At 45.5% G+C, this 22,107-nt stretch overlaps 1 protein-coding gene across 12 annotated transcripts in view; it reads right to left on the bottom strand.

Annotated features, from left to right (window-relative positions):
- Positions 1–22,107, bottom strand: part of RBFOX2 (RNA binding fox-1 homolog 2) — a 262,724-nt gene that overhangs the window by 161,602 nt on the left and 79,015 nt on the right. The window contains exon 1 of one of the 12 annotated variants that reach the window (XM_044986559.1): positions 322–480. The exons of the other annotated variants lie outside the window; for them this stretch is intronic. Within the exon in view, the coding sequence (XP_044842494.1) occupies positions 322–336 (15 nt within the window). The 5' untranslated portion in view covers positions 337–480. Of the gene's footprint in view, positions 1–321; positions 481–22,107 lie in introns of those variants that run through there. 12 annotated transcript variants of the gene reach the window in all.

Raw genomic sequence — 22,107 nt, 5'->3', positions numbered from 1 at the left:
AGTAGCCCAGGAACAGCACAGGTCCTACAGGTGCTAGAGAATGAGGGTAATTCCACAAAGAATTCTCTCTCTGAGGCACCTGCTGAAAAACATACAAGCTCAGAGGGATCTCACTGAGGGAAAAGTCTGTTTAAAATTCAGTTACCAATATAATTTTTTAAAGCATTTTTTAAAATGGAAGCTAAAGCCTACTGTGTGTAGGGGCTGCAGAGAGCTGAGCCCTAAGGGGAAGGCCGCTCGTGCTAGTACAGAATCTCTCAGCTTTCCACTCCTTATATGTGCAAAGCGTGTAAGCCCTCACACACACAGCCCTCTACTCACCCAGAGATACATCATGTCAGCCTGGGCTGTTCAAACCCAGCAGAGAGGTGATCCTGGATCGCAAAAGGCTCCTCAGTAAAAAGTAGAGACAAAGGGTTTAAAAAAAATCCAAATTGCTCAGTTTAAGGATTAAAAAGTGTCTCGCTTCTTCCTCCCCCCTCCTCCTCCAACACTGTTTGGCTGTTCTGTGCTCTCTCTCACTCAATCTCTCTGGGAGTTCCCAGCCCTGTGTGTCTGTACTGGCGTGCAGAGCACACACTCTGCATTTGCCTCCAGGGAATTTCTCTCTGTCATTCTGCTTCTAAAAACACAATCACGGCCTCACAAGATTCTTGCAAAAGGCAGGGATGGGTGGGGTTAGTAATAAATGCAGACCAACTCCTAATGCCAGTGTGCGCTTACTTTAGAAATGGGTTCTTTAAACATGAATGAAGCAGCGAACTACTCTCCAAGGTCAAGGAGGGTGAGAGCAAGTCCTCCCCTCTCTACAACTCCCTTCCCTTAGTTTCCTCTCCAGGAGTCATCCATAAACCTAGAAACTGTGCACAGATCTATTCCTGCAACATCTTAGCCTGCGACTATAAGCCAACTTTAGTCAACATACAAAGCTTAGTCATAATTCAGTAGCTCTATGTACGTATAGTATGCCACTTGCAGGGACCCAGGCAGAGAACAAATCTTGGGAACCCTGAAGCTAAGAAGATGGTGCATACAGTGTGCCGGGCACCCCAAAGTTACCGAGAGAGAGAGAGAGGGGATCAGGGTGGGATCAGAAGGGGAGAGAATCAAAAGATAAAAAGGTTTAAAAATCTGCTTTTGCAGGTAGCTTTCTATGGGAATATTTTACAACCTTTGATAACACTAAAGGGAAAAAAGCAACTGGCTTGGCTCCTGATTCATGGAGAATATTGAGTTCCAACTGCCCTGGGGCCCTGCTCCCCCTAAAATTAGCTGAGGTTAGCACCCTCTTGCTTACTGCATTCTGATCCTCATCCTAAATTCCAGTTTTACAAACACCTACCAATCAGGAGCCAGCCCTGGCAGAGGTGCACGGCACAAAAGACACACTTCTTGAACTCCCAGCACCGGTCTGAAAAGACATGAGCCAACAAGTCCTTTCCCTCCACACAATACCCCCCAATCCCATCCCCCATACTCATAGGACAAATGTCACTTCTCATCTATCTAGCCTGTTAAAACTGCTGTTCCAAACTAGGAAAACGGGTTTACCTCCCTATATTGGGATGCAGAATTACCTCGCCTCTCTAGGCCCCAAATGACAAGCCTTACTTGGCCTCTCTTCTAATGCAAAAGCCTGTATTTTAACTGAATGAGATCAAGAGGCAGAGGCAATGGTCTCCTTGGAAATGTGTGTTTGGAACAAATATTTTTATCTCGGCAGAAGAAATAGAAATCTCACACCACCTCTGCTCCTTATCCTTACATATAAGTTATATACATAAATAGGGCTCAAAGTGGAAACAGCAGAGGTACTCTCCCAACTCACCCCCACAAGAGCCACCTATCTAGGGTGAAAAAATGAGATGCCACCAGAGCAATTTGTGAAAATGTTCAAAGTATGCTCACATATGCTCTGCTGGGCTCCTCAAACTTGATTCCCCCTCAGTAGGGTTCAGATACACCATGGACTAGGTTGGATTACGGTATAGGCACAACAAGCACATGCCTAGGGCCCTTTTTTCCAGAATCATAGACCGAGAAAGAAATAAAAAATAATATCAAAATGTCAGGGGGATGCGGTGTTTTGTTTCTGACCCTCATAGCTGCAAAGAAAAGCTAGACAGTGTGACCAGGATGGAAGAAATGCAGTGATTTCTCAGCATCCACTAAAGCCAGGGAGGAAGCCACCTGGCCCAATGCCCACTACCAGAACACACTAGGCTGTGGAGAAGGTGCACAGGGTTGGCCCAGAGAGGCTTGTATGTCCCACTGGTTTGTGCACAATTGGCTCCCCATTGATGCGGCTAAAATAATCCCTTGGGCCTTGTGACTCCACAGGTCAGATGGGAGAATACCACCTTTTTTCCCATCCAAACATCACCCAGTCATGACACCAAACTGAGCTGTCACTCTCGAAAGATATTATAATCTGCACTATGACCCTTCTGCTTCTTTCTTACATGCACTGAATAGCAGTGAAATAGTTAAAAATGCTCACATTAACATCACTGGACATCTCAGTTAACATTTCACTGACATGAATGGGACCGTTTACACCTCTGGGAGATATTACTTCAGGCTGTCTGCAGATTCAGGAGAGCATCCCTGCATTGGTTTGCACCTGGGTCACATTTTCAAGATTTTATTCACAACCATGATGGCTAGAGACTTAGGATTTTTTTTACATGAAAGCTGGAGATTCTGGAATACAATAGCACAGCTTATAAAAACATGAAGCAGTTCACTGACCCAGCACAACCCAAGCAAATTCAAGCTCCACACATAAATGTATTTTTAGGAGAGATTTTAAAAGACGAGTGCCTAAAATTAAGCTCCTAAATAGGTGACCTGATTTTCAAAAGTCCTGAATACCCAATAGCTCTCTAAGGCAAAAAACTACCCTGCATTTTCTCAGCCTGTCTCACTCCTTAGGTCCATTTCACAAGACAGGAACGGTAAGGGAAAGCCTGTGCCTTGAAAGCTGGATTTCAATTTGACGACTGGTTTCAAGACAGCTCCATAACTCCACTGCTGCACAGAGCACATTCAGCCTCCAAAGCAACATCTGGAACTCAAGTCTAAAACCCTTTTCCACAATGATCAAATACAAAATCATCCTGTCACCAGCAGTACTCAGTCAGAATCTCTCCACTGGAGGAAAACTTCGAGGTTTTTTTAGGGCCAGTTGGCCCCTTGTCACCAAGGCCTCATACGGTCTGACCATTCTTTAGTAGGGCTACAAAAAAATCACACAACCCACTTGCCATGAATACTATCTGACACCTTATCAGGAAAAGATGATGTAAGAAATCCAGACCCTCCTGGCAATAAAGACACCATACCCCTGGAACTAGACCCAAGAGGGATACTTCCTGGCAGCCAAAAAAAACAGGAGGGCTGGATCTCAAATACCTAAATCACTATTTACTTAGGGACAATTCAAGACCATCACCCTGGGAGAGATCATGCTTCTTTTAGAAGAAGGTGACCAATTATTACATGCTCTGGACCATGCACACAAGGATAATTCTTAAGCAACAGAAGTGTATCAGATTTCCACAGCACACCACCACTACCATTTTCCTGTTTTGCCTTTTGGGGTGGTGCTGCCACTCAGTGTTGTCTCAAAAAGGTTGGCTGTAATTATGGCCTGCCTACAATGGCTGGGTGTGCATGTTCCACACAATATTCTTGATTACCAAGTACCTGCCAGGGAGGGAGGGAAGGAGGGAGAACGTGACTGCAGATTGACTGAGTTGCTCCATTACAGATATTCATGAATGGTCTCTGGATCAGGGAGTCGCGGGATCAGAACTTATTCAAGTTGTGGGATACTTGAGGTTTCTCTTTGCCACTCACGTTACTCATCTTCTCATGGCACTGAGTATGCCAGGTTAACAAGGCTCATCCACAGTGGAATCAGGCTCCTGCATGATGGACGGCTCTTAAGTATGGTGTTGGATCATCACGGTTTACCAGGGCACCTCACTCCATCCTAATCTGAGAATTTTCTCCTTTACAGCTAAGCTCCTATGTGTGTCAAAATCTGTAGGCATGGTGTCTCCACCCCACTTTGTTTTATAATGCTGTTATCTAGGGTGACCAGATGTCCCAATTTTATAGGGACAATCCCAATTTTTGGGTCTTTTTCTTATATAGACTCCTATTACCCCCCACCCCCGTCCCGATTTTTCACACTTGCTGTCTGGTCACGCTATACTGATAGGACTATGTCTAAATGGCTATGATTGCATTTATGACTTCACTGGCCAGACACTAAGTTATACCATTGCTCACTAGATGCACTGCCTGCCTCAGAGATATTTCCCTCACAGTCCCCTAACATGGTTATATTTCCAGTACATATAAGAAATAAAAATCACACAAGATAGTGACAGTTAGGAAGAGAATCCAAGGTCTCTCTATTCCCAGTCCCAGGCTCTACTCACTAAACCACACTACCTAATTATTTGACACCATCCCCATACAAGAGAGAAATCGAAGGATTAATAAGGAAAATGAGAGAAGAATATGAAGAGGTTTAAACAAATATTTTATATTCATAGAGCATCTTCTATCCTGAAGGATTCCAAAGGATATCACAGCCAAAGTTTCACATTCTCTGGCTGTGAAATGCAGCCATCTTTGGGGTAAATTCAAGCAGGGAGGGCCATGGCCTTATTTTTTGCTAGCCATAAGTGCAAGCGACTGGGGGGCAGAGAGGAGCAAACGGGGGGCAGGATCTGCGGGGGGGGGAAAGCAGTGCGGAGGTGGGGCCTCAGAGGAATGGGTGGCACAAGGGCAGAGCCTCGGGAAGAAGGGGAAAGGAGGTGCGGGGGAAAGGGCCACAGTTCGGGCACCACTGCCCCCCCACACATACACACACACTTTTAGGGAGCATCCTTCGCCTCTGAACCCAAGCAGTTGCTTTAACACCACACAGCAACTCCACTCAACATTTTACAACAGGACACAAAGCAGATCATATTTTATTTGATATTTAGATTGGCAGAATGTAATGACCCAAATGGGAATATGGCCAGGAAGTGGACAGAGTTTCCACCCTTATTCTTGTAAAAAGTGTTATAGGATACTTAATCAGGAGGATACTTAATCTTTGTCGCTTTAATCAGGAGGAGCAGTCAGCCTTTGTTTTAAAAGGCCCTGTTTACACAACAAACATAACCACATCCGGGTGCCAAGACACAATATTGTTGTCCTCTAATCTAGGTAAAATCTGTAGAATACAAGGGACCTAACCACACTGTATATACGCAGAATTAATCAGGCTAAAGATTTGACTACATCCAGGATGTCTAAGGTTTTAGACCTGTTAACAACCATAAGCCCTATTTACACTACAAAATTTTAACTATAACGTAACCCATTCAAAAATTTCCACCATATTGTAGCCAGGTTCCCTGATGCAGTTATTTTTTTTGTATCTCAGACAGGGGCTAAGTCTTGGCCAAACTAAGGCATCTCCATCAGCAGCCCCATAGGGACATATCAGGGCACTGGTTCAGAACTGAGTGAGGAAAATACTACCATTGACAATCACCAATACCACTTTCTATAGCACCTAGGTTCTCCTTGAAGGTTCCCATCCAGGAACTGACCCAGCATAACACAGCCCAATGTTTTAACACTGCGGGCCAAAGGAGAGAAGAAATGAAGATGGGCCAATCAGATGACAGAAGATAAGGGGAACGAAGATGCATAGAAGGCATAAGGGAGGGAAACAAAAATAAACTGCTCTCCCAGAGAGATGCTGCTAATGCACAATCATATCCTGCGATGGAAAATTCTGGTCAGGGATGTATCTGCTATTGTTAGCAAATAAGACTTGTCTGAACCCTCTCCTGTAAGATAAAATTAAAAAGTAGTTAATTTCAATTTGGGACCTAAATAAGGATGACCATGTCCTATTATGCTTAGTAAATGTTACTGAATGTACTGGTGTTCCTACATTGTGTTGTATTCCTCTGGCCAAGAAGTGGGAGGAGAGGTGTGTATGTCTTGGAGGGGTAAGGAAAAGGAGAATTCCATTTCAAACTGGGGAAACTGATTATTTTCTAAACCAAAAGTCAGACAGAGGATGCCACAATTTATGCAGAAACAGTATACTGATCAAGGATGGAGACTCATTCATTGTCCCACCGCGATAAATACTTCAAGGACTATCTACAAAGGTCTGAGTGGAGATGGGAAGGGAAATGTGCTTTGCAATTGTCAAAGGGAAATTTCTATGACTAAATGGCTGTGTTCCGGAGCTTATCTGGCTCTGTCAGAATGTCCCAGCAAGAGAATGTGTCTCTCAGTTTTGCTTTTTTAATAAATAAAATAAAATAAAATACAAGAAAGATTGATTGCGGGAATGGGAACTATCTGGGGAGGGACACAAAAGTTTCTGGGCACACCTGCAGTTCCTATGGAGATAAGCACATCTTCTTTGAGGGTGGTTTACTCCTTTGGGTGCTGCTAGAAACTCTAACCTTATAAAAGAGTACATATTCACTCTGAACCTCTCTTCCCAGGAGTCCTGCATTATCGACAGGTATCAGTGTCTGAAGCCACAAGGTAAGTCTCATCTCAGTGTCCAAGGCACCTGGAAATGTTTTTTTCTGCACCAGTCTGCTTATGGAAAAAGTTAGGAGAATACAAAGTGTGTACACTAAGCCACCCAGAAAGGTCTCTGGGGTCCTTTAGAATGTCTTATCAAACAAGTAAGCAAAACATTGGCATGTTTCAAGAGACAACCCATTTTGTTACAGTGCAAAGGAAACATTGGAAAAAGGATTGCCTGTTCTTCCTCTGGTGGGTACAGCTCAGCTATGCACTACCACATGAAGCAGGCTTCTGAAAGGGATTACTTTGTGGAGGCAAACTGCTTAGGGTGAGTTTACCTCCTGATAAAGAGAATGCATCAATCCAAACAGCAAAAATATCCCAATAAGAGGATGGAACAAACCATTTCCAGGAACATTGCTGGAGATGTCCTGTCACTGGCCACACAGTAATTAATTTTCTGGCCTTAAGTATACTTCTCGTAGACTCAGGCCAGAAAGGACCACTGTGATCATCAATTCTGACCTCCTGCACATTGCAGGCCACAGAACCTCACCTACCCACTCCTGTAATTGACCCATAACCTCTGACTGAGTTCCTGAAGCCCTCAAACTATGATTTAAAAAGACTTCAAGTTATAGAGAATCTACCATTTACTCTAGTTCAAACCAACAAGTGACCCATGACTCTCACTGCAGGGGAAGGCAAAAACCCTCTAGGGTCTCTGCCAATCTGACCTGGGAGAAAATTCCTTCCTGAACCCAAATATGGCAATCAGTTAGACCCTGAACAAGTGAGCAAGACCCATAAGCCAGACACCTGGGAAAGAAATCACTGTCGTAATCAGAGCCCTTCCCGTATAGTGTCCCATCTCTGGGCATTGGGGATATTTGCTACTAGCAATCACAGATGGGCCACGTGGCATTGTAGGCAATCTCATCATACCATCCATAAACTTCTCAAGCTCACTTGTGAAACCAGTTAGGGTTTTTGCCCCCACTGCTCCCCCTGAAAGGCTGTTCCAGAACTTCACTCCTCTGATGGTTAGAAACCTTCATCTCATTTCAAGCCTAAACTAGTTGATGGCCAGCTTCTATCCATTTGTTCTTGTGACCACATTGGTCCTTAACTTAAATAACTTCTCTCCCTCCCTGGTATTTATTCCTCTGATGTATTTATAAAGAGCAATCATATCTCCCCTCAGCCTTCATTTGATTAGGCTAAACAAGCCAAACTTCTTAAATCTCCTCTCGTAAGGCAGGTTCTCCATTCCTCTGATCATCCTAGTAGCCCTTCTCTGCACCTGTTCCAGTTTAAATTAATCTTTCTTAAACACGGGAGACCAGAACGACGCACAGTATTCCAGATGAGGTCTCACCAGTGTCTTGTACAATGGTAATAACTACTTCAAAAGATCTCAGCTCACAGCCTTACTGTTCAAACCTGAAGCCAAGGAAGGTAAAGTCCATAGCAAGGAGAAAGGAACCAAGTATTGAGAAATACTTTTTAGCTGTCACTCCCAAATTAGAAGCTTAAGTAGGGTGAATATAGAGCCAGCAAGGCAGTCTTTGTAGTTATTCCCAGACAAAGTTATTTATTAAAGTGAGGTTAAAATTGAACGAGCACATAGTGTTAGCAAAACCAGTAATTTAAACTCCGGAAATTCAGAGTTAAGGCTAACGTTGCAAGAAATGCAAACATTTAGAAATATAGCCACACAGATAGCTAATGTTCTGTGGTGCTTTTCTGGTATTCAATCCGCCAAGGATAGTGTCCTGCCAGGACACAGATAAATTAGTCTGGGTGCCTTAACTGTGAATCTCCATGCTTTTAATTTAAGAGGTTCACGGAAGGACTTCACCTGAGCGCATCAACCTTCTGGTGAGCCTTATGAGGTTGGTCAGAGACACCCCCAAAACCCAGTTCTTGAAAGGCCTTGGGATTTGCTTTAAAAAACCCACCCTATTTGCATCCGACAAAGTGGGTATTCACCCACAAAAGCTTATGCTCCGATACGTCTGTTAGTCTATAAGGTGCCACAGGACTGTTAGTCTATAAGGTGCCACTGGACTCTGTCGCTTTTTACACCCTATTTGTGACGCTGTATGGAATTGAGACACACTTTATATTATTATTAATACCAGTATTATAAAATTGCAATGAATAATGCTAGATATGCCATGAAAGATATCTGTGAAAACGTTATGATTTGCCAAGTATAATAATCTTGATTATATGTTTGTACCACCTTTGTATTATGAGTTACAGATATGTAGGGTATATCTGTATTTCCAAACTTGTGCTGTGTTTCTGAGTGACACTCATGGATGGGTAAAGAATGGTGTCCCTAGCCTCTGTTCAGCAGAGGGTGGAGATGGATGGCAGGAGAGAGATCACTTGATCATTGCCTGTTAGGTTCACTCCCTCTGGGGCACCTGGCATTGGCCACTGTTGGTAGACAGATATTGGGCTAGATGGACCTTTGGTCTGCCCCGGTACAGCCATTCTTATGTTCTTATGTTATGTTACTCCAAGACAGATTGGCATCAGCACTGCCTAGCCTGTTCAATGGCCCATCAATGGTCGTCAGCGGTACAATGAACCCATGGAAAGGTGCCAGGGGATACACCTTATGAGTCAGCAAGACTTGTAGGGGCAGGTCGGTGGACAGAAAACTCTAAGGCTTTTCCATGCCATGTGCTGTGAAGCTTGTATTTGGGATACAGGAAGTACAAACCACATGGCAAAAGAATATAAAAGGCAGCTGCATCTTCACCATTTTGTCTTAATTCCTCCTATCTCATCTCTGGGATAACTTCTCTACAAACTGATGCTCTGAACAAAGGACTGAATGACCCATCCAGGCTGTGGATGTGGTTCCATAAGGCCTTTCAAGCCAGCAAACTCACTAATACTGCTAAGAACCTGATACATACAGAGACTTCAGAGTCCACATATCTGATTACTTTACCATTTAACACTCTTCCTGTTCTTTCTTTTGTCTTTATAATAAACCTTTAGTTTTAGATACTAAAGGATTGGCTGGCAGCGTGGTATTTTGGGTAAGATCCAAACTAATACTGAGTGGCAATGCAGCTGGCCCTTTGGGGTCAGAAGATTTAGTGGAGAAGGAAGAGCCAACCAAGCCTAGGGTCTGGAATATGGGTGGAATCTCCCCAGTACCATCATCCCTAAATTCTCCTTTTCACTACCTCAACCCAAACTCCATGCCCTTCCCACCACCATGCCATAACTGGAAGACCTACTAAGGGCCACAACAAGTTAGTACATTTGGAGCTGCACAGGAGGGGTTGCCAGGTCTGGCATGAGGCACTGATATTTCAAAATTTTCGTAATTTTTGAAGTTAGAGTTTAATCAACTAAACTTTAATATTATGCTCATTATTCTGACTGGAGGAGTCCAGAAAATTAAGTTTGAATTCTTTCCCTTGTCCCTATAAAGCAGCAAAAAGTGTTAAACCTTCTCCAGAGTTCAAATGCTGTTCTGTTTTTAGTGTGTCAAAACAGGAACCCCATATTTGATTTAAATGAAAATGGGTAGAAAATCCCCCCCTCCCCCCGCCAATTTAATGTATCAATGCTGAGGCTGATACACATTTGTTTGTGGGTTCTATACAGGGGACAAATAGGGCTTATAAAATGGAAACTCGGGGCAACCTGAAACTCAGGCGCAACCTCAATGATAGAATGGTCACCAATGTTCCATAACTGTGGCAATGGCCAGGTCAGCCAGGCAATGTCAGGGGTGTTGCCTTGCTTGAGGCATAGGTGGTTTAGGTGAAGAAGAAAAGAGGCTGCTGCTGTTCTGAACCACTAACAGATCAGTTTTTTCATCATTTTGAATCAGGAATCAATTTTTTTGCCTCCATCTCCCACTACTGCAGGCTATCTAATGCATTAGCAACTCATGAGTGTGCGCACACAGATCATCCACTGAATTCAGATAGGCTGGGTGTGGAGTGATCTTACAGCAGTATGTGTGGGAAAGAAGGCAGTGGAGCTCTCACCTCTGGCTCCAGGAAGTCGTGTTAAAATTCCACTATAGAACTATGGCTTATACCCCTTGTTGACACCTCAGGACAGAACCCGGGGACAATGCCATCCTTTACAGCAGCTAAAGGAATCCCTTTCTTCTTCTTCTTCTTCTATGTGGGAGAAACCTAAAGATATTAGGGCATTATTCAAAAAGTAGGAGATGCTCTTGTCCAGAGCAAATTCTTTTTCAATAAAAGATTCTAATTTTCCAGGCATACGACAGTACTGACTGCTTGTTAGCTATTATGTTTACCTGTGCCAGCCCCATACTGCTGAGATCTAATTCAATATTATGTAAAGCAGTTTACGAGCCCTGGGATATGGATGTAACTGGAGACAAGAATTTTATTCTGTAATTGTAAGAGCCCCTTGATCAGCTGAACAGATTCTGAACATTCCCTTTAACACAGTGTGCAATGCTTTCTCTCTTCCAAGAAGAGCCAAAGATTAATAAATCACATTGAGCAGATTTAAAATACACCTAAAACAGCACAGAAACCCAAGCATTAGCCAACCATGAGTCTGTATATCTCCATCCTATTGTCATGGTTCCTTTAATTTTTCTCTCTATGTTCTTTTCTTATAATCTAATTATCGTCTTTGGGTTGATTCCCTATAAAAGAAAAAAAATCAGTAAGGTTATACAAACGCTTTATGTACCTAAAGCAAGACAAGTTGTCTGGATTGTCAGCTTGTTTTTGCCAGCAGAATGTCAGTTACATGATTTTGGTGTGAGAATGGATCCTGAAGAAACCAATACACAAGTATATAATTCACACGTAGGAGAGGAATGACTCCTCCAGCTAATTAAGGAGCAACACAAGTGGGGTCTGAAGGGAATCACCAGAAGGAAGGCTCAGATTAAAACAATTGCTAAAAGACTTCTGTGAAGCATAATAACAACTATATGTTAAATAGGGACGGGAGGAAGAAAATCAAATACAGATTTAAGGGAAAGCGGATACCTGTAGAGCATAGGAGTAGAGAAAACTCAAGGGGAGACTGCCACATATAGAACTAAAACTTTGCAAGTATGTGTATCCACAGCTCTCAAACCACATACAGAAGGACCAAAGTGGGATATGTCCAAGGCCATATCTACACTACGAAGTGTAGTCGACACAAGTTATGTTGGTGTACAGCGGACAAAGTTGGTATATTGCTGGGTTGTGTATATACTTGGCTACTTGCGTCAGCACTGCGCATACTCACCAGGAGTGCTTGTGTTGATGCAAAGTACAGTGCACTGGGGTTAGTCTCCCAGTGTGCCCAATGTCACCACCTTTTGGGAAATTTTCAGTGTGCTGTGGGATAGAAATGACTCACCCGGGGATTGTTGTGTGCTAGAGGTCAAATTCCCAGCGTGCAACTTTCTCTATCCCATAATGCCATCCATGTCCTATCATTTTTGCATCTTTTTTAAAAAATCCCATAAACCCACCTCTCTGCCAGAAGCACACACCGCTCTGCACTGTTCTCATGCACATGGCAAATACAGGATGCACAACTCTTCTGTATTTGCAGACCTGCAGGAAGTATCACAACTGAGGACATGATGATTTCTTTGAGGATGGTTTGCTGTGGGACACAGGAAAAACAACTCAAGGTTGTTGGTGGCATTCATGGAGCTGCTACCAAGGGCGGCTCCAGGCCCCAGCATGCCAAGCACATGCTTGGGGCGGCAAGCCGCGGGGGGCGCTCTGCCGGCACCGCGAGGGTGGCAGGCAGGTTGCCTTCGGCGGCTTGCCTGTGGAGGGTCCGCTGGTCCCGCGGCTTCGGCAGACCTCCCACAGGCGTGCAGACCCTCCGCAGGCAAGCCGCCGAAGGCAGCCTGCCTGCCGTGCTTGGGGCAGCAAAATGCCTAGAGCCTTCCCTGGCCGCTACACACAGTGGACACCACTTCTGGGCCTGAGAAATAAGCACTGATTGTGGTGGGGGGGTCTCATTGTAACGCAGGTTTGGAATGATGCGCATTTGCTGCCAAACTTTTGGCTGCACCAGGCCACATTCCAGCATCTGTACATCAAATTCGCCCCAGTGCTCCAGCACACAGATGCCAGAACGAGAGCTTCACTGACAGTGGAGAAGAGTGTGTCGATTGCACTCTGGAAGCTTGCCACCCTGGATTGCTATTGGTCACTGGACAATCAGTTTAGGGTTAGAAAATCCAGTGCAGGCCACTGTCATCCCAGCATGCAGGGCCATTGTCTCCTGCTATGCAGGACTGTGACTCTCAGCAAAGTGCAGGAAACAGTGGATGGATTTGCAGCAATCGGGTTCCTGAACTGTGGTGGGCCAATACACATCCCTATTCTGGCACCACCCCACCTTGCCACAGAATACATCAACAGAAAGGACTACTTTTCTATGGCTACACAAGCGTTGGTGGATCACCAGGGGCATACTGATATTCAGTTTGGGATGGTCAGAGGTGGTGAACAAATTCACACCTTTAAGAACACAGGACTGTTCAGAAAGCTGCAAGCAGGGACATTCTTTCCCAGCTGGTACATTACCAATGGCAATACTGAAAGGCCAATAATGATTCTAGGTGACCCAACCTACCGCTTGCTCCTGATGCCATATGCTGGCTACCTCAAGAGCACAGAGAAAAGATTCGATTACCAGCTCAGCAGCTGCAAAATGACTGCTGCATGTGCTTTTGGTAGATTGAAGGGACACTGGTGGTGTTTACTTACAATGCTGTATCTGAGTACGAAAATATCCCAATGATTATAACTGCCTGTTGGGTCCTGTATAAATGTTTGTGAGGCAAAAGGGGAGGTGGAGTGATTGTCTGCTGACTGTGAACACAAGGGCTATTACTAAAGCACAGCATGGAGCTGTGCAGCTGAGGGAGGCTTTGAAAGAGTACTTTAACGGTCAGCCACAGTCACATTCTGTGCTGGAGTATCCCCTGGCCTGGAGCTTTGAGTGCTGCTGAGACGGTATAGTGATTACTGTACATGTAGAAATATGACGGGATTTTCCTGAAGCTGGTTCTGTGGTGCTTAGTGTACATTCACAAGTACTGTTTGCATTGACTACCACTATGCATTCTGCAATATTTGTTGTACACTGATAAACAATTTGATTCTCCAAAAATAGAACTTTATTGAGTAGGGAAAAACAGGTCAGAAAATCAATGTGCCAATAAAACCACAGGCAATGATATACAAATGTTAACATAAATTAACAGTGCGAAAAATTAAAATTAGAAAGAAAATAAACATTTACGTCCATTTGAGTGCAGAAATGTCCTTTAGGGCTATATATATACCAGCCGTGTTTCTCACCAGTCAGCGCATGTGAAGTGGTGGTTTTCCTTGCTGTCCCCCAGTGTGAAGTGGTTGGGGGCAATGACCACCCTGGGATGCCACATAGTATGATGAAGAGTGTAGGGAACAGTGACCATGGAGTTCTCTAAGGACTGCAAAGGGAAGAGAGTCCAGGATTTTTGGACCTGTCCTGTAGATCAACCACGGTCTGCAGCATTTGGGTTTGCTACCTGAGAAGACCCATTACTTCCTGGTGCACTTCCCACTCCTCGTCCTGATGGAACTCCTGGGCCTATTTCCTGTTCTCTGTCTTTTTCCATGTTTTTGGTCATATTCCCCACCCAAGCCCTTTGTTCATGGTCTGATCCAGCATGGGCTTGAAGGATCTCACAGAACATGTCCTCCCTAGTCCTTTTCTTTCTCATCCTCATCAGGGTCAAGTGTTCTGTGGGTGGGGAGGGGGACACCCCCCAAAAGGCTATCACAATAGAAGCTGCTGATAAAAACAAATGTGCCTCTGGATTTACAGTCACAAGGGACAGAGAAAGATAAGTTTAAAAATTCCCTTCCCTTATTTCCATACACACATACACCTCCACCCCGATATAAAGCGGTCCGATATAACGTGAATTCGGATAGAACACGGTAAAGCAGTGCTCCGGGGGATGGGGCTGCTTTACCTCATTATATCCGAATTCGTATTACCGCAAGCGGTCCCTCTGCGCCCACCCGTTACTTGCTGCGGCCCTCCCACTCCAGCTCACCTCCGCTCCACTCCGCCTCCTCCCACGAGCATGCCACAGCTCCGCTTCTCCTCCCTCCCAGGCTTGCTGCGCCAATCAGCTGTTTGGCACAGCAAGCCTGGGAGGGAGGAGAAGTGGAGCTGCAGCACGCCTGTGGGAGGAGCCTAGGGTGACCAGACAGCAAATGTGAAAAATCGGGACGGGGGTAGGGGGTAATAGGAGCCTATATAAGAAAAAGACCCAAAAATCGGGACTGTCCCTATAAAATCAGGACATCTGGTCACCCTAGAGGAGGCGGAGGGGAGGGGAGCTGGGGCAGGGGGGCCACAGAGGAGCCGCTCCCCGCCCCAGCTCAACTCCGCTCCACCTCCTCCTCCCACGAGCACGCCACTCAGCTCCATTTCTCCTCCCTCCCAGGCTTGCTGCCCCAAACAGCTGATTGGCGCGGCAAGCCTGGGAGGGAGAGGGGAAAAGCGGAGCTATGGCATGCTCGTGGGAGGAGGCGGAACGGAGGTGAACTGGGGTGGGGGGGGCCCAGGGAGGGCCGCAGCAAGTACCAGGGGGTGTAGAGGAACCACTCCTGCTCATTTCCGCCTCCTCCCCTGAGCGCGCCACTACCGCTCCGCTCCCCTCATCCCCTTTTCCAGGCTTGCCGAGCCAAACAGCTGACTGGCGCAGCAAGCCTGGAAGGGAGGGAGGGAGGGAGGGAGAAGAGGAGCGGCGGTGGCGCACTCAGGGAGGAGGCAGAGGCAGAGCGGTGGTGAGCTGGGGCGGGGAGCAGTTCCTCTCCCTACCCTGATATAATGCGGCCTCATCTATAACACAGTGAGATTTTTTGGCTCCCAAGGACCACGTTATATCGGGATAGAGGTGTAATAAGATATGCTTACTGACACTCCAGAGCTTTGGAGCGCCTCGCCATAACACTGCTCTCCAGCCCCACCTGTAGCAAGTATGGCAAGGGTGGTGGGGGGGAAGGATTTTCTGTTGCCTGAAGATATAAAATTCTGGTCCCTATTCCATGGGTAGAAGCATAGGGCAATGGCACTGAACACTGGCACTATTTTAGCTGATATCTCACTCCTGAGGGTTGTAGACTCACACAGAGCACAGCTGCTACTGGCACCCAGAAGCCACCCAGGCCCATATGCTGCTTGCCTGTTTACTGCAATGGTGCCAGCCAAACTCATTGCAGAGCAGCGTGTGGAAGTGGCCTACTGTGGAGAACGAAATAAGGCAGTCATCCCTAGAAACCTTCAGCAGAGGACTGCAGACTATCTCCTTGAAAGTGTCATTGAGATCTCAGGAGGAAAAAAGCGATATTCCTATGCACATAAACTGCTCCACGTATCCCCTCCCACCTAACCCAAAAGGTGAATGAAAGCAGATGCCAACTTTACTTCTGTTTGTTGTACCACTACCTCTTCTTGTACAAGCAAAACAGTGAAAAGTCAATACCTTTGTCTTGTTAACTGGGGGATGGGCTGGCACCATCTTTAAATTTAAACACTGTAAGAGAAAACACATGCACACACTTACCAGAGTTCCCTTCCCCTTTTTCAGGATCATCCATGCTTGCTTGGCAAAATTGGCTAGATTGTGACAGTCTCAAACAGGACCTGGCTTGCGGCCTGGCTAGGATCTCCTGCCATGTCTCCCTCCTCCTCCTCCTCATTGTTCACAACAAGGGTCTCTGTCTCAGGTTCATCCGAGTAGTCTGTGGGGTGCTGGTGATGTCTCTGCCAAGTATGGCAAGCAGTTCCTTATAAAAACAACAGGTCTGCAGCGCAGCATCCAATCTATTGTTGCACTCTCTGGCCTTGTGGTATCCCTGACAGAGGTCCTTCGCTTTCACATGGAATTGCTGCTGATCCTTGTCGTACTCCTTCGCCTACATTCCCTCATGCAATCTGCTCGTAGATGTCCACATTTCTACAGCTGGTCCATAGTTGGGCTTTGTGACAGACAGTACCCAATGTTCACCACTTTTACAAGATTGTGATACATTTTGTACAAAGTATGCCTTGTGAGGTACCATTTGAAAACTCACAATCTGCTGAACATTATTGTCTTGGTAAAATGTGTGGAAACAGTATACAGTTCTACCGTATGATTTTAGCAAAGCATATTCCATATCTGGGGAAACAGCCCAAACCAGTTCCTCAGATACAAAAAGTTAGTCAGCACCTCAGACATGTGTCAGCATACTCAGATCACCTGGGCAAATGGCCATTCGTTGGCAGAAAGAAGGGTGTGAGCGAGAAATTTACATTTTGGCAATGGAACAGCTGGGGGTTCCCGTGTAACAGACTGGCTGTTATTTGTACCCCAGCTGGAGACACACCTTTCTCTCCTCTTGGAGGATTAAGAATAGAGGACACAACATAAATTACACTTCTCTTCCATTCCTCTCTCCTCATGGCAGCAACTACGCCTGAAGGAACACTGAACTGGGGGAGTGGTCCTGGCTAGGATGGAATTAAATCAACAGCTAGTAAGATTGCAAAAAGCTTGTGGTGAGAAAAAACTTTGCTCTGAATTCATTTAATTTGCTACATTTTGGATTAGTTTGTGTTTTACCTTTTATTTTCTTTGTAACCAACTCTTACTTTTATGCCTCATTACTTTTAATTACTTAAAATTTCTCTTTCTGTAGTTAATAAACTTGTTTTATTGTTTTATCTAAGCCAGTATGTTTTGATTAAAGTGTTTGGGAACCTCCACTTGAGACAACGGCTTGTGCATATCATTTTCTATTAATGAAATGATGGACTTTCTATGAGCTTGTATTGTCCAGAAGGAGAGAGCTGAGCAGTACAAGATGCACAATTCTGGGAGAAGGTCTGGGACTGGGGATTTGCTGGTGTTGCCATGTAATGTAATTCATGAGTGATTTGCTAAAAAGCTCATACAATATAATTGGGAGTAATTTACATGCTGGAGGCTGTGTGTGAGCAGGCCAGGAGTGGTTGCTCTCACAGCAAAGCAGTGTAAAAGGCACCCGAGGCTGGAGATTTGAGGGGACTCAGCTGCCCACCTGTCCAGATTGTACCCAGGGGAATGTCACAGGTTTGCATAGCCTCCTCCCCCTCTACAGACCCAGGAGCCCCAGTACTTCCCATCTACTCCAGGCGGGAGTGCGTTTAGTACCACTCTCTGTGCAAGGAGCCAGCATGGGCAGTTGCACACAACAAGGGTGAGCTCCTAGCTGGGCTTGCCAAGGTGGGCAATCAGGAAAAGGCATTTCCAAAACACTGGTGGGGGGGAAAAGGGGCTTCCAGTCTCATGACCCCTGCGCAGTGGAGTTTAAAATTGTGACCAGAGTAGTCGCTGTCACAGGATGTGGGCCAGCTGCTGGAGGACTGTTAGGGTCAACTCAGGTCATTCAATGTCTATACTAGCACTGCAATGACTTAAGTAGGTCGGCCATTGCTCTATACCATTCAGGGAGGTGATTTTACTGTGTTGCTTACACTGGCTGGGGGCAAATTTGAGGGCAGACACTCGCACAAATAGGTTGACCCAAGGTGGACAGATGACCAAGGGGGATACCGAAGACTCAGTACATGTACCAGACATCAGCGTACCTCAGAGACACCAATCTGCACGACAGCCTGGCGTACAATCATGAGTTTTAGAAGGTGGTTATAAAAGCCACGAACCCCAAACAGGAAAGTAGCAAGAAAGATGATAAAATTAAGGCTACCCTAATGCTAAATCTGAAGGACAGTTAAAAGCTCCAAATTATGCTAAATGCAGTTGTTTGCCCTTTAGGTAGTGTAGACCACTAAGAATACATTACACTTGTGTTGCATATTGTGCAGTGATTAGATTAACTTTTGAGTGAAATTCACAGTGTTGGCTACTATCTACACAGCCCAAAATAATTTGGAATGTATCTCAGAGACCAGCACTCCTCCTATGCCCAGCCACAACAACTGCTCTCAGAAAGAGTACATCAGCTATTTGTCTTTAGGGTGAAGCTCATAGCGGTCAGCTCTGAAATGCCAATCTGCTGGATATATATGACAGCCCAAACCTGGCCCCGTATACCACATGATACAAGACATCTCCTTTATCCAAGCTTTCAACAGAAAGCTTTCGAATCGCATGACATTTATTCTTCTGCCTGCTAGCCATCCTCTCAGATCCTTGCACAGGATCAGAGTCGGTTGCTACACAGGATTGGAAAGTACATTTTCCCCTATCATGTGAAATTGTTTAGTACTAATTTAAACCTATATCAAGTGTGCTTAGGTACCAGGGTGTTAGATGCCTTGTAATACAGATGATGATCATCAAAAGTAATAGGCATTTCCCATGGCTGCTTTGTTGACATGTAAAAATGTGTAACCCAGGCATCCAGGCTGTAACAGGGGAGTGATGATGAAGCCCAAGAGGTTGGGACGTATTACACAGCAATTACTTAAGCTTCTCCTCATTATAATCCTTGTGGGAATTTCAACTGGACTCATCAGCAACAAACCATTCAGAAAACCTGCATTAGATAGAAAGCAAATGCAGCTCAGCCCCACACAAACAGTGCAGCTCATCACCATTCACAGCCACCAAAGAGTTAAAAACTCAAATTCCTGCTAAAACTGCCAAGAACTACAAGCCTGTCTCCTGTGTGGGTGGTGGCGGCGGCAGAAGCTAAATCCACTCCCCAATGATTGGCTGGCCTAGTAAAAAGGGGTGGGAGGAAGAGATGGGTCCCCCTGCCCAGTAAACAACATGGCATCTGCTCAAATTTTCAGATAAAATCTGTCAGACAGTTCTGTTCATTTTACCGCAAGTCTCAGGAGACAGCAGCCTCTGACCTTTGTTAGAAAGAGAACCCTTGTCCTCTAATTACAGACTTCTTGAAAAACACAATCCAGCCGGCAATTAATGTGGAACAGAGAAATATTTTTTTTTCCTATATCAAATTAGCTCAGCAGACCACACTCCAAGGACATTAAATGTACACATACCCCCCAGCAAAATGGCAGCAGAATTACAGCACACTTTCACCTGCCACGTCAGTCCTACTAACAAAGCTTAACTGGACTGTTTTCAAAGACATTGCCTTTAAACTTCTTTCCTTCCACCTGCCATCCCCCAAAGACGTTGCTTGTGCCAGCACCTCCTGAGATCCATTGGGAAATCTAGGAGAGTTAAGCCAGGACATTGCCGATTAATCCACTAATGGAATGAATCAAGAGTGTCTACAGCCCTTCCCCCACCACACACACACACACACATCCAGAAGCCTCTGGGGAGCAGAATCCATCTGGTAAATGCCTGCTCCAGGCAGTGTTATCCGGACCTAGACCCTACTCTATGCTGAGAGCAACCCTCTCTTTTAGAAAGGGCATGAATATCCTCCATCCACTGTCCTTTCTTAAGGAGTATCTGTTTACTGACAGGAGAGAGGATTCTTAAATGCACCATCTTGCACCAGCAAATGCAGAGTTGCTTATTTACCAAGCAAGAAAAGTCAGCAGAATAGCAGTAGTTAGGAAATTCCCATTCATTTCATTCTCAGGGTAGTGCTGCAGCTTGAGGTGCAAAAGGGAAAGGAGGAGGCATAGAGCAATTAATATACTGAGGGTAACATGTTGTCCACCTCCGGCAGTTCCCAATAGCACGTGGGTAAAAGCAGGCAATAGAGCTCCCTGGAGTCAGGAAAAACTGATGCTGAAGGTTGTTAGTCCAATTTTATTTGTGTAACAGGAGACTGGGGCAAGGGCTACATATGGTGACAGGGAAGAATCCCTCTTCAAGTGGGCTAAAGAGGAAATTCTGGCCACTGAACCTTATGGGGGAGTTGTACAACTGAGCTGGTTTCTGGGGTTCACAGCCTGGCCCAGCTTATCCATGCATGGCAGAAGAAAGGCCTGTCACTGGAGTCCAGAGTTTCCTTCAGCCCTCAAGTATTAAGTCAGGCAAGGAAGAAACAGAAAGCTGTGGGACAGCTGTCTCAAAGAAATGACCCACCCAGCTGCCTGGCACCTGGATGGACACATCATATGTCAGCCACAGGAGACCTCCAGTATTACAATTAATGACACAGACAGAAGGGCTTTAGCCTTCAATCTGTCATGGCTGTCATGATATAGATGGAGACACCTGTTTTCAGACCACTGGAGAAGGGGTTGAGGAGTGGGAGCCTTGTTCCCTCTTCTATTCCTATAAATGGTGTGATAGATTATAGTAGGCTGATTGCAGTGGAGAAAGTAGGTGTCCTCTACAGAGTGGTCTCTAGGGAAACTAGGGTGGTTAGGGGCCTGAAGGGGGGATGTACCTAGATCAGATCAGTGACTCTCCCATTACATATAAAACACTGAGTAGGAATGATGCTTGACAGCACACTCAAATATTCATAATGATAATGCGGGCTCAAAACCAACAGCATGCTACATTCAGAACAGCCCTGGTGCCCAACCAGTCTCTTTCCTACAAAAAGGTCAGTTGTCTATTCCCAACATTTTTCAGCAAGACCCTCCTGTATTTCCCACTTTGTCTACCACCTTGGACCGGATAGAGACTGTTCCACGATTAAAACCTTTTCTTACACACCTTGCCAGCAAAACCGCTCTCAAAGCTCCTCAGATTAACTCTCCTAGTTCCAAAACAGATTGTATTTGGGGATGACAGACCCATTATTACCCTTAGACCTGGTCTACACTGGGGTGGGGGTGGGGGGGCGATGTAAGATACGCAACTTCAGCTACGGGAATAGCGTAGCTGAAGTCGACGTATCTTATTTCGACTTACCTCCCATCCTCACGACGCAGGATCGATGGCCGTGGCTCCCCCGTCGACTCCGCTTCCGTCGCTCGCCCTGGCGGAGTTCCGGTGTCGACGGGAGTGCATTCGGGGATCGATATATCACGTCTAGTCTGGGTGTACCCTTAGATGCACACACACAAGCCTGCACTGGGTTCTCCCTGCTCTGTGTGGAATTGTTCGTAACATTTTCTTCCCACCTCCAAAAATAAGATTTCTCTTGTCAAGATTAGCTTCCTACACATCCACAGAGTAGCAGTCACTAAATGCTTACTAGATGCTAGTACACCTACTTTATCATGCCTTTTCCCACTTCCTAGTTGCTAACTCCTTCACGCAACCAGTCAGCTTCCACCCTCTACTTTCCATCTTCTCCCCAAACCTTACGATATTCCCGTTCCACAGCAGCAGTCACAAATTTGTGGTTGACACTCTGAGTACATTTCCCAAACCTGAAGAAGAGCTCTGTGTAAGCTCGAGAGCTTGGCTCTTTCACCAACAGAAGTTGGTCTAATAAAAGAGATTACCTACTCACACTGTCTCTCTAATATCCTGGGACTGATACACTACAACAACACTGCACATAACAAATGTGTGGTGACAGAAGAGTCTAAAAGACTGACTTAGAAAATGAGAATGGCTTTCAGGAGAGGAAGGAGGAATCTTTACGCTCCTACGCTTGGCTTTTC

The sequence above is a fragment of the Mauremys mutica genome, chromosome 1, assembly GCF_020497125.1.
Source record: "Mauremys mutica isolate MM-2020 ecotype Southern chromosome 1, ASM2049712v1, whole genome shotgun sequence".
NCBI lineage: Eukaryota > Metazoa > Chordata > Testudines > Geoemydidae > Mauremys > Mauremys mutica.
This window is presented reverse-complemented; position numbering and strand designations above follow the sequence as displayed.